General features: G+C 46.3%; 1 protein-coding gene across 1 annotated transcript in view; it reads left to right on the forward strand.

The window, feature by feature from the left end:
• The first annotated feature begins 346 nt into the window (after nt 1-346).
• DEPTOR (DEP domain containing MTOR interacting protein) overlaps nt 347-12,592 on the forward strand; it is a 74,946-nt gene continuing 62,700 nt past the window's right edge. Inside the window, exon 1 of the mRNA XM_084282195.1 lies at nt 347-554. Within this exon, the coding sequence (XP_084138321.1) occupies nt 469-554 (86 nt within the window). The 5' untranslated portion in view covers nt 347-468. The remainder of the gene's footprint in view (nt 555-12,592) is intronic.

Below are 12,592 nucleotides of genomic sequence, written 5' to 3' on the forward strand. Positions count from 1 at the left end.
CAGCAAATTCTCCTCAGCCCCCTCAGGGCTTTTCCCCCTCCGCCGCCCGAGGGACAAAGAGGTGAGGCGAGCAGGAGGGGGGGGAGTCCTGTCAGCAACCCACATGGGGCTAATCCTGGGGGGCTGCATCGCCCCCTGAGGGGCCAAACCGGGCTCGGGGGCTCCCCGTGGGTGTGCTGGCAGCCCCCCGGTCCCGTCCCCTTTGCCGTGGGGACGAAGCCGCGGCTCCCCCGCCGTGTGACAGCCGGGGGGGGACGCTGCTGCCTTTGCGTTTTCTCTCCCCGCCCGTGACACAATAACACGGAAAGCGGGGCGGGCTGTATGTGTGTGTGTGTGTGTATAGGGACTGCCGGGGGGGGAGCCAGGCGAGACGGCGACCTGCCAGTCCCCTGCAGGTGGGGACAGGGGGCTGGGGGCTGTGGGGACCCGGCGCTGAAGCCCGGGTGCTGTGCCCTTAGGCCGGCGGCGATGGAGGAGGGCATGAGCAGCATGCAGCAGAAAGCGGCGGAGCTGGAGCACATGGCCGAGGTCCTGCTCACCGGCGAGCAGCTGCGGTAAGAGGCGCCCTGTCCCCTTCCCCGGTGCCGGGGGGGGCGTCCCCAAAAGGGGGGAGACGGGGGAGGTCCGGCAGCCCAGCACCTGTCCTGCTGCCTGCAGGATCCCGGGGGCCGCCCTGTCAGCGGAGGGGCTCGGGGGGCTGCTGCTGGACGCCCCCACCTCGGGGTCACCTTCTGCCGGCAGCCCAGCCTGGGAGAAATGGGGAGTGGGGAGGGGGGAAAACCCAAATCACGAGTCAAGTGCTGCCGCTGCACTTCTGCGGTGGTTCCGCATCACCCCTGTGTTTCTCCGGTGGTCCCGCACCGTCCCTATCCCTCTGCGGTGGTCCCGCACCATCCCTGCATTTCTCCGGTGGTCCCACACCACCCCTGCTTTTCTCTGGTGGTCCCATAACACCCATGCCCCACAGGGCTGCTCCCTGCTCCCCTGCTGCCCTGCACCCCAGAGGGTGCAAGGGGATCCCCGCCGGCACCGCCGGCAGCAGCGCTCGGTGCTGCACGCCCGGAGCTGTGCGCAGCACGGAAACTGTTAACAGAAATGCCTGACTCAGTTAATTTGTAATTTCTGTGGTGTGTTTAGTGTGCCATCTGTACCCATGCACTACGGAGGGGAAAAGAGATGTTCAGCCGTTAGGTTCGCTGGTGCAGCGTCTTGTGATTCAGGAGGAAAAAGCCCGTTGTTATCGTGTGCTGTGTGTGTCACTAGAAAGAGACTGTAAACATATTTTATCAGTAGCTTTTGCTTTACTTTCCTTTAAATGTTTTGCTCGGGTGCCAGACAAACACTGCAAAACGATAGAAACGCTGCGTGATTTGGAAGATGCCATCCTTGCTCCTAGTACAGACACTGATGTTGTTACTGGTGGCATCTCCATGGAAAGCACCACAGGCACCTTGTGGTGCACACCAGTGATACCCGTGGTCAGGCAGTAAGCATCTTTGTGGTCTGGCTCCAGTACACACCAGAGCCTCCTCCAAGCTTCAGATTTTTCATCAAAGTAGCTTGAAATGAAACCTTGGGTGAAAGGATGTATCGGCATGCTGGCTCTGCAGGGTGGACTTAGTGCTGAGTTGTTTGTCAAAGTGCCTGGTAAGAATCCCACTGTTTCTAGTTTATCTCATTAAATGCTGACTGTTCAGTTTTAATACAAAAAACCTGCTAGTAAGGTCAGTTTAAGTCTTTCTGTGTTTCTTGTAGTTAAATATAAAAGCAGAAGCTTTGCAATCTTCCCCTAAGGAGCAGACTGAGGAACTGCAACAAATCTGGCTCCTACAATCAGCTCATTAGCATCACAATCAGGGATGTCATTTGTCACTGTATTTATTAAAGTAATAAAACATGGGGCTATTTTTGGGCAGGATAATCGACAGACACAATTATTCCCCGACCCATGAAGTTACCTGTGGCCATTCCTTCAAAAATACGTAGGAAGTCTCCTTGGACTGTGGTTTCGTGAGCAGCTCATCCCACGCACTGCTGCCAAAAGGGGAGATCTGCTCTCCCCCTTTCCCTCTTCCTGCTGCCCACTCCTGGCTCTGCAGTGCCACCTCCCACACACCGCCAGCTTGCATACTTCTCACACCTTTCCAGGGGAGGATCTGATGTGGCCACCTGGCAGGCAGGCTAGTTTGCTGATCTGATGGCTGCCAACATCCACAGAAGATAGGTGGTGGGCATGTGGAGCCAGGAGGAAGGAGAGGAGGTGGTGGAGAAGGAGCAGGATCTCCCATTCTGGAAGGACCAAGCTGTAGGATGCACCCTACATCATCTCTCTTCCCCTAATTCTGGTTCTGTTCCTCTGTTGGGATGCTCTGTACAAAGGGTTGGTTTTCTTCAGTTTTCCAGACAATAAAAGCTGCAAAATATAAGAGAAAACTGGCTACTATGCAAGTCTTAGCTGACCATGTCTTAAAATTCCCCTTTTTCTGTCCAAAATAAGGCTGTAATTGTTAATGGCAAATGAAACCATGGGAGGTTTTCAGGATCAAAGACCAGCTATCTCAGAAGCCTCTGGGGCAGACGAACAGATGCTAGAAAACCAACACGCCCATGCACTCAAGGAAACGTACTGTGCTCTATTCTTAGTGATGCTTGCACGTGCTCGCTAAGCCCTGAGCGGGAGTGATGCGGGTGGACAGGTGATTGCGTGTGCATTTGGGTGAAAGTGCACACGGGCAAGTGTCCGTGCTGCAAGATGAACACAGCTTGGGAGGAAAAGTGTAAGATGAGACTGCGAGCACGGTGTTGCTTACACAAAACCAAGAAAATATCGGTATTGAAAGCTCTCTTGTAGTAGACCAAACAGCATGTGTCTAAACCCGGATGCTTAGGGTGGCTGCTTGATTAAAATTCCCTACAACGTTCCTATTGCCCCGGCCTCGTGTGCTGCCCCATTCCCGTGGCCTGTTTGCTGTGTGTCTGTGCCCCCCTGGCTGGGATCTCTTCATGCAGCATGGGCTGGAGGCATCGTAGCAGTGCCTGGTGCTGGCATGAGGCTTTCATGCACCAGCTTTGGTCATTAGCTGTTTGTGGGAGATGAGGCTGTGGTGTAAATCCTGGTGGCATTTTTTATGGGAAAATAAGCTGGACTCGGAGCTCTGTGTTAGCTAATACAATAAATTCTAATATCTAGCAGGGTCCTCTGCCTCTAAAGGCAGTATCTGGCTAAGCAAATACCTAACCAGCTCTTCCTTTTCGTTAATGGGAACATATTTTTAAAAGCAAGGACTTCTGAAGCTTGGCTCTTGGCAGGCCTTTTAATTGTTGGACAGATGGCTGTGAAACAAAGCTGAAGACTCCCTGATCTCAGCAGTGTGGCACTTCAGAAGGGATCCTCTGGGAGCTTCCACAGACCCAAATAAGTTTTTGTCCCTATTCTGCTGTGCTATTGTGTCCATATTATGCTGTGTTTTCGAAAACCCTTCAGCTATTCAGTGGTGATCTCGTCCTTTAGAGGATGGCTGTGATGCAGGTGTCCTCCAGAGGTTACAAGTGACCCGTAAGGACCTCTACACTGCAGAAACTTGTGCTCAGGAGGAGCATGGGGCTTGGAAGCCTCCACCCCACTGAGTCCTTGCCTTCAGACACCTGCCCAAGTGCAACCCCAGGGAGTGAACGCCCTGGAGATTCCCGATGGGTGTGCACTAAGGGAAGTGTCACAGCCCTGGTACTTTGACTGGTCACAGGTGTGTAACAGCTGGGACGTACAGCGGCACTACTGAAGTCAGGAGGAATTTTATCTGAAGCAGGGCAATTCCCCGTTCATTTCCCTCCCAGCAGAAGGCAACACGCTGTGCCCACTCCGGCACTGGTCGGCGGAAGGATTGAAGTCTCACTGTTGGAGTTTGAGCATAAACTTGGTTACAGCTGGCAACCAAGAGCAGTTTCAACAGGCATGTTTTGATATACTTGCTGGCTGCCTGTCTTACAAGTCATGGTTGTCTGATATCTCACTCATCTGCTAATTGCTTCTCGATGCCAGATTGTCACTGAAATCTGTTATGTCTTCCAAGAGTCCCTCGTTTCTCACAGAAAATGTGCGTAGTCATCCAGGGCGTCTTCAGGCTTCGGTTGACCAAACAGCACTATTAAAAGGGCACTTGTTTTTTATTTCTATTTATTTATTTAATTATTTATGTATACCAGAAATTGCCATTGGATGTATGATGCAGGTCTCAGAAGTAGGTTTATCTTCAATGACATTTAATGTTTCTTCTCTGCAGATTTTTGGATACCAGCCTGTATGAGAAGCAACACCTTTCCCAATTCACACTTCTGTTAAGTGCTTTAGTAAATAATTAGGAAACTTTTAAAAAGAGCCAATGACTTCCTGCAAGTAAGACTTATAGTTTCTCATCTCCTTTGCTTTTGGTTAGGGAAGTGTACAGTATACTCAGTATGCTTTAAAATCTTTTCTTCTTACATTCTTCCTGGAAAGACAAAATGTAAGATAAGGGTTTAACAGAAACTTGTTTGCCTTATTATCAGAATTTGTACAGGACTTCCATTTTACAAAAGAGGTTTTATGTGGTGAAGAGCTGTAGGTTTTGAAGCTGAGAAAAGCCAGAACCAGTTTTCACTGGTGTTCCAAGGGTCCCACTTCAGGAATATTATCGCTTTAAGAAAACTTCTTAATAAATCGGAGTGCATGACTTTCACAGTCATTAACTTCTCCAGTATGATAGCGCCTACAGGTCCATAATTTTTTTTCTTATTCTGAGCAGTAAATAGTCAACCTTTTTCACTGCAGAAGGGTTCAAAAGTTCATTGGCATTCCAAGATGCAAAACAGCCATGGTGCATAGCAGTAAGAGAAATGCAGTCAAGAGAACCATGCCTTTAATGTATTGCTATAACACAGAAGTTAATCATATCAGTATTAATCATATAGCTACACAATTTGTTTAATGCTGTCACTGTGCTTGAAACTACATGTATATCAACATCGTAGTGATGCACATCTGCAACTGTGTGGTCTTGTGCACTAAAAGGAACGTGAGGATTTAAGATGCAGAATTGCCTAGAGGTCACTTCCTCTGCAGTCAGGTCCAGACCAGTCTTCAGATATTAAACAAACTTATACGGTATTTTTAGACAGAATTCATTAAGATTAGATTCTGTGATCTGCCTAAGCCAATCCAATGTTGTATGTGCTTTTCTCCCACCTGCACCATGTTCCTGCAGCTACCTTAGCTCTCCACCAGTAGCTGCATTTCCATTAGCAAAGAGCTTAATGATTGGCCTCAAAACTAACCCTAACAAAATATTTCTCATTTGTCTCACTCGAGAAGGCTCATGTCTGCTGACTTGAGGGCAGATAGGACACAGGAGGTTATATCATCAGATCTTTGTGGAATGAAGTGCTTCAAAGCTTTCTGCCCAAATAATTTCACCTTCGTTAATTTGTTTTCCAAAAATCAAGCAAGCAAAAAATTGGCAGTCTTCTCTGTGAAATTCCACCAGAGCAATACGCTGAAAGAAAAGGTTTCAAAGCGAAGGTCAGGAAGGTCGTGAAATTAAGTGCTTTGACACCAAGAAGTTTCCTGCTATCTCTGTGCTATCACAACACTTTTAATTATGCGTTTTGCCTAATGTAAATTAATTGTAATTTTTTAAACAGCATGATATTTTTCAAATGGATATATATATATTTTTTTTTCTAGAATCTTTGATACCTGAAGCACCTTCTCATGTCTTTGAAATGTTGCCCATTTGTGCTAATTTTGATGATATCAGGCCCCATATTTATATATATCCCCATATATTCCTTATATTCCTTATATATATACATATATATTCCCATATATATATATATATATGTTTATATATATATATATATATATATATATAGTTTATATATTATATGGGAATATATATGTATATATATAAGGAATATAAGATATAATATAATATATACATAATATATATATAAGGAATATAAGGAATTTTAATCAAGCATGTGTGCATGCTTATATATGTATGTATATATATCTACATATGATATATATATATATGCATATGGTTCAAGTGCCAGGAATCTCCATTTCTCGTATTCTCCAGTAAAATTTTTGGTTATTCAGCATTTCTGGAAATCCAGGCATAAGGCTTCCGTTTGCTCAGGTCTTTCCCTTAAGCTCTGTTGCTAATTGAGCCACTCCAGTCAGCAGCTCTCCTGGAGCACAGCTCAGAGTTAAAGCAGTTAACGATGCATGTGCAAACAGCGATCTCTTGCTCTATGTCCACAGTAAGGCGGATGTTGTAAGAGTGGCTGCTGCTGTATATTTGATGTATTCCATTCCAGGGGGAGTGAATCATTAACTTTTGTCTTAGGTTAGCAGAGATCAGCAGGCAAGCCAAGGGTACTGTATTTGAACCATGTGCAAGAGCGGGTTTTATTTATTTTAGATTAGAGGAGCTGCCTATGAACAGGTGAAGGAAACTGCTCTGATATTGATGCAGCGAGGGCAGAATTAATATGCCCCAGGCAACCTGGCTTTGCCGTATCCTGCACTTACTACACAACCCCTGCTCCTGTGGGGGCAGTGGCCATAGGCTGGCAACGTGACAGAGAAATGCTCCTATCGCTTGGTGTTATTATTTACTATTTGTGTAGTGATAGCGCCTAGGAATTCAAGCTATTTATCAAGTCCCTGCAGGGGCAGGCACTGTGTGCTCAGAGGAAAGATAAAGCCCTTGCGACACAAATCTTGGCCACAGCTGGTTGGCAGTTTCTTGCAGCAGACATGGAACCCACGAGTGACATTCCCAAAGTGCAGAGAAAAATAATCTCTGGAGATGCAGAGGTTACACAGTGTGTGCTGGGATGGGATGGCAGGGAGCTCTGGGCATGGTGTTCAGGAAAACACATACTCTTTTCCCCCTCCAAAGTCCCACTGCTGGGTGAGAGCCCAGGCTGAAGCCAGGAGGGAGGTCAGCCGGCTTTCCCTCATGGAGAATTGGACAAGGAGCAGGCAGCAACCTGTGCATCTCGAGTTAACTGAGAGGTATTTCTTTTATCTGTAGCTGCCAGTACTTCCTGAATTGTAAGCATTTTTGAATTTCCGTGCCTTCTTTGATGTAAAATTAAAGAACTTGAAGGGTGCTGTCACAGCAGCACAAGTTACCTTCTTCACAGTCCAGCTGAGATCCTGGCATTGGCTTCTGTATCCCCATAGCCAAGCATCCAGGCACTGGCCTGGGTGGTACCAAAAGGTTAGGGTCTGCTCTGAGAAATGGATAGTCCCTTCTAAAAAGCTAGACCCTTCTTGCCACTTTTTTTTTTTTTTTTTTAATATTTGTAACCCTTGTATTGTGGTTAGCTCTTTTTGCCTCCTTCTTCCTGGCATCACATGTTTGCGTGAGCACTTCTGCTGACTAGAAGATAATTTTTTTTGTGTTGAAGGCAAGGCTTGAATACAGGGCTTGAATACTCAAACTTTTGTGGGGAGAGGTTAAACTGATGAAGAACTGGCAAAGGGAATGAAACTTGTCATAAGAAAAAAATGAGAAATAAGCAGGTTTGGTATTTGTACCTGGGCTTGAAAGAAGAATACTCTCCATAAAAATGCCACAGAAAACAAAGTACAGAAACAATCTCAAGAGAAACTGCACTGAGGTGCTAAAATAATGACAGGAGCTACAAAGCTGGAGATCTCAGCAGAACCATGGGCATTCACTGGGTGAAGCACACACTTCATGGTAGCCACGGCCTATTGTTTTTCTTCTTTAACCAAGAGCAGGACATGTAAACCACATATTTTAAATAATTTTGATGTGTAAACCATTGGATTTAAATACAGCTTAAACCTGTTCAGGCAAAATGTCACAAGGATCCTTACTTACAATGGTTTGACTAAGACTATTAGTACCGCAAAGATAATGGTGAGACAGTTTTATGAAGGCAGTTTGCCTCAGCCAGCCAGAAGAAGGACAGCTGAGAAGGAATTCTTAATCAGTTTTGTAAATATCAACATGTTTTTTTTTTTTTTTTTTTTTTGTAATGGTTTGGGGATTTGACCTTTGCCTTACATTTTTCTTGTGGCCTTAAGGAGAAATGACTGCATTGTGAATATGCCTTTGTTCCTTGCAGCAGGAAGAATAACAATGAGTTTTGGGTTAAAGAAAGCTAGAATATTTAAACCTGCACTGCCAGGAGAGTGCTCTACACTGGGAGTGGAAGTATAATATAACATATAGTGGAAGTGTATTTAGGGGCAATGGCCACAAAATGGATCACAGGAAGCTCCACACCAACATGCGAAAGAGCTTCTTCACGGTGAGGGTGACAGAGCACTGGGACAGGCTGCCCAGGGAGGTTGTGGAGTCTCCTTCTCTGGAGATATTCAAGGCCCATCTGGATGCCTACCTGGGCAGCCTTCTCTAGGGAACCTGCTCTGGCAGGGGGGTTGGACCCGATGATCTCTGGAGGTCCCTTCCAACCCCTACAGTTCTGTGATTCTGTGATAACAATGTACAGCTATGCTCCTTCATTTTTGGAAAATGCTGATGCGTAGAGAGAATAAGTTGCATGGGAGCTGAAAGAAAGGGACAAGATAACCCACAGGCTCACTCGGGCTCTGGCGAAACCTGTGAGGTCAGAGGAGCCTCCTCAGGCAGCAGTAATCTCATCTCTCCTACTGCTGACATCTATTTTTTCATTCCTTAGCTAGGCCCTGCTTCATGGTACAGCTCTGCAGCTACAGATGTGGAGAGAGGCAAATAATGAAGGCTAAAATTTCAAGCTGGTATTGCCAACGAAAGCAGGGGTCCCCACTATCTTATTTCTTTCTGCCTGCTGGTTCCCTGCTTGGTGCTTCCCTTCCTTTGGCTTAAGCATCTCTGAACCAACACCACAGGGTGGCCTGCACCAAGGCAGTGATCAGCAGGGCTTTCTGATGGGTGATATTTCAGTTGGGTCAGTTTTACAAACCGATTTACCACATGACCACAAAAAAGCCCTTTCTGGAGAAGTACGGGCGGAGGAACAGACTTACACCGTTTCACCCTGCTACGGTTTAAGGCTGTGGTTTTCTGATACAGCAGATCCAACTGCAGGCCGCTGCTGCCCTGCTCTTATCGCTTCCCTTGCACTTCTTGCTGGTGTTCACGGGATCAGAAGTTCAGGGAACTGCATCAGCTGAAGGCAGGGGAGAAAAGTTTAACTCTCTTAACAGACCCAGCCTGTGGTCAGGCCGGTGCCCGTGAGGGAGCCAGACAGAAATGCCTGGTCAGGGACGTGTGGCACAGGGCAGCAGCTGCTGCTGGTTTGCTTGGCCACCCTCTCAGTGCCTAATTTTCCTACACACAATGTGGGTCAGATATTTGCTTGATTCCCACCTCAAACTCCCAACTCCAATAGAAGACTGTAAAAATAAGGTTGGGTTTAAAGCCTGATGCATGTGTTACAGGGTAGGCCCAGCAACTACCTGTTTATTTCTTGTTCAAGGTTTTTACTTTTCCTTCTGTGTTCCTGTCAGTGTGTAGTGCACGAATAGGGGCAAACACTGATATGTGCATTTCATACGTTTTGAAATTTGGGCAGTGCAGTTTATATGGCCAGCACACCACAGTGCTACCTCTGACAGTGCTGCTGCAGAGTGCAACCTCCATCTTAATTACCAGCCCTGTAATTTTACAGTCTTCATCGTTTGTTTCTTATGAGTGCCTCAATCCAGTAAGTGCATTCAGATCTCAAAGGTGCATTTACAAATAATTAAAAAATATGCCTGATTGTGCTTGCTAATTCAGAGTAAACGTGGAAGCTGGTTTTTGCATAGTGAGGCTGTAATTCTTCATTTCCTTGCAGCAGTGTGGGTGATTACATGGGGTATCACAGCTATGGCACAGGGATTTGCAGGCAGAGGAGAGCTTTATGGCTTACATAGAGCACCAGGGGCTATCAGTCATGCTGTGGATCCTACAACAGCATTTGCTGGTGTGTCTGGCTGCTGCAGCAGAAAAGGGCAGGGGAGCTGTGCTTCTGCTTTGCTGGTGGACCTGCTTTAGTGCTTATCTCACCCCATGGTGAGCAGTCTGGGGAGCTCAGCCAGGTTACAGTGGTGTCACGCTAATGCCAATGACAGTGCAAAGAGAAAGCTGGCCTGTGGCCAGGGGTGAGGAGCTCCAAAGACCCCACAGTCCAATAGACTTCTCATGGGGTTGCACCATGATACAGCTGTGTCAGACCAGGGGACCCTTTTCACCCTTTTTGTCTTTTGTTCCCCAGCTATCTGTCTTCTATTTACCTTGTGCCATCTCCAGAACTCATCAAACCTCTCCCTGAGTGCATTTAACTTAATGGCTTGGCAGAAAAGTGACTGAACAAGGAGCAAAGATTGTTTCCTGCCTGGTTAGTGAGTTGAAATGATTTACAGAGAGGGCCAGAGCCAGCACAAGGGGGAGATTGGGACTGTACAATGGTGATAAATGGAGGAGAAAGAAAGAGCAAAGAGGAAGAAAAAAGGGGATTAAGGCCTTCTCCTTCTGGTGGTGGAGATGTTGGATGGATCCATCTGCCTGTTAGAGTATAGCTTCAGTTCTGTGCCCAGAGCTGGGATGCTGCTCTGGTAGGACTGGGAGCCCATGGGACACTCCTGTGGGTTATGGGGCAGGGTGAGCTTGCATCCCACCAACCTGAGAGGCTGCACAGAGCTTTCATTTCCAAAAGAACCTGGAGATGTACCTGAAATCACAGTGGGACTGTATTTTCCTATCTTTATACTGACAAAAGAAAAACAACAACTGTGCAGTCCCTGGTAGTAGCCCCCTCTTACAATTAAAACTTAATATACTTCAAGACTGTGTAGTCTCAGGTTCTCTAGCTGTTTTGTCATAACTTTTGTTGGACATGAGAGATTTCATACCTGATCCACATACTTTATACATAAGCCTGCAGCTGACAGACATCCCCTGGGCATGATATGCTGCTGGTTGGATGGACAATGTACCTTTTGGCCTGTCTCATCAGTGGGCTGCCCAAAGTCATGCTGCTGGTTTTCAGTAGTACAAAGAATAAAGAAGCCTTTTATAGCGGGGATCCCCAAGATCACATCCCAGAGCATTGCAAGGCACTATGCAGCAGATGGAAAGATGGCCTTGCTCCCAAATTCTCTATAGTCCAAGTGTAAAACAAAGAGATAGCAAATGAATACAGGCCCAGAAGACAACATGATTGTTTTGAATCAGTGCTGGTCATTGTGACAGAACTGCAGCTTCGGCACACCACCTGCTTAGTTGTCAAGGTTTTTGGTGGAGATGACAGCAATGCTGGGCAGGATTTGTGGGACTACATCCAGATAGCTCTGTGGATGGTTGGGTGAGAGTGTATTGAGGCAACAGGCACAAAGCTGCTTGGTTGAAGGTTTAAAACGTAGTGGCAAAGCTGGAGCTAGATGGCCAGTGAGAGCAAAAGCCAACAGTGCCTGAGAGATGGTGATAGCAAAGGTGGAAGCTTGAAAGTGAAGATAAGCACAGTAATATAATGTCTGATGTGACAGAAGAGGAGGAGGAGGCAGTGCAAGGAATCAGGGAAATGGGCAATGTGATTGAGATGAAGAGCTGAGGAAATTATCTTTCCAAGGGCATTCCAGCCAGATAAGAGCCAGACAAGACAATGTTTGTCGAGGGCAGAGCACAGAACAAGCCTTGAGGTATAAGATAATAGGGAAGGAGAACTCGGAAGAGAATTTGAACTTTCTGGGGGAGAGTTGTAGCTGTCCTAGAGATGCATTGCAGGAGAAATCTGCAGAGACCAAAGTTCTGCTTGTAAGCAGGACTAACACTATCATATTTATCTTTTATGGATCTTATAAAATCTACTTGATTCTCCCATCCTCGGTAGCACAGCTGCCATCTAGCACAGAGGTCTTTCACCTTGAGTCGTTGGGTTTTCTGTGTGTTTATTTCACCACTTCTCTTGCTACGAGCTACTGCCAAAACTGGTATATTGCCATAATGTTCCCATTATTTTTCAGCTGAATTGTTGTACAATCTGCTGGCTCTGTGTTTGCACCACTTTCTTGCATATTGGGCCAAATGCGTTTATTGGCAGCAGTTAAAAGAAGCCTTCCTCTGTCAGATCTGTTGGTCTTCACATTGTTACCCGTGTCTTCAAAGCACTGGGGCTGCTTACAGCAGGCCTGCGTATTCCTTTGTGTTTTCACAAACCGTTCTCAGCTCTGATGTAGCAGGCAAACCAAACTTGAGGCATAATTACAACATGGTTCATAAAAACAATGATTTTTAATTTAATTCAAATGAGTGCTGCGAGAATATTCACAGGAAGCTGACGTTGTGAGAGCTTGTCTGAGGAAAGAGAGTCCAACAATTACGCAGATCCACTTTGAGAAGAGAATCTGACAGCACGTGGCCAACACATCACTCAACGTTAGGATCGCAAATAAAGGAAATGACTTCTGAAAAGATACTAGCAAAGCATTATTTATAGTGTTGATTGTCTGCAGGAGAACAATTTCCTTTCCTTTCTTGCAGAAAAGATCCTTCTCTTGATAATCACACATCCTTTTCTGCAGAAGTGT

This window comes from Netta rufina, assembly GCF_964035555.1.
Source record: "Netta rufina genome assembly, chromosome: 2".
NCBI classification, from domain to species: Eukaryota; Metazoa; Chordata; class Aves; order Anseriformes; family Anatidae; genus Netta; species Netta rufina.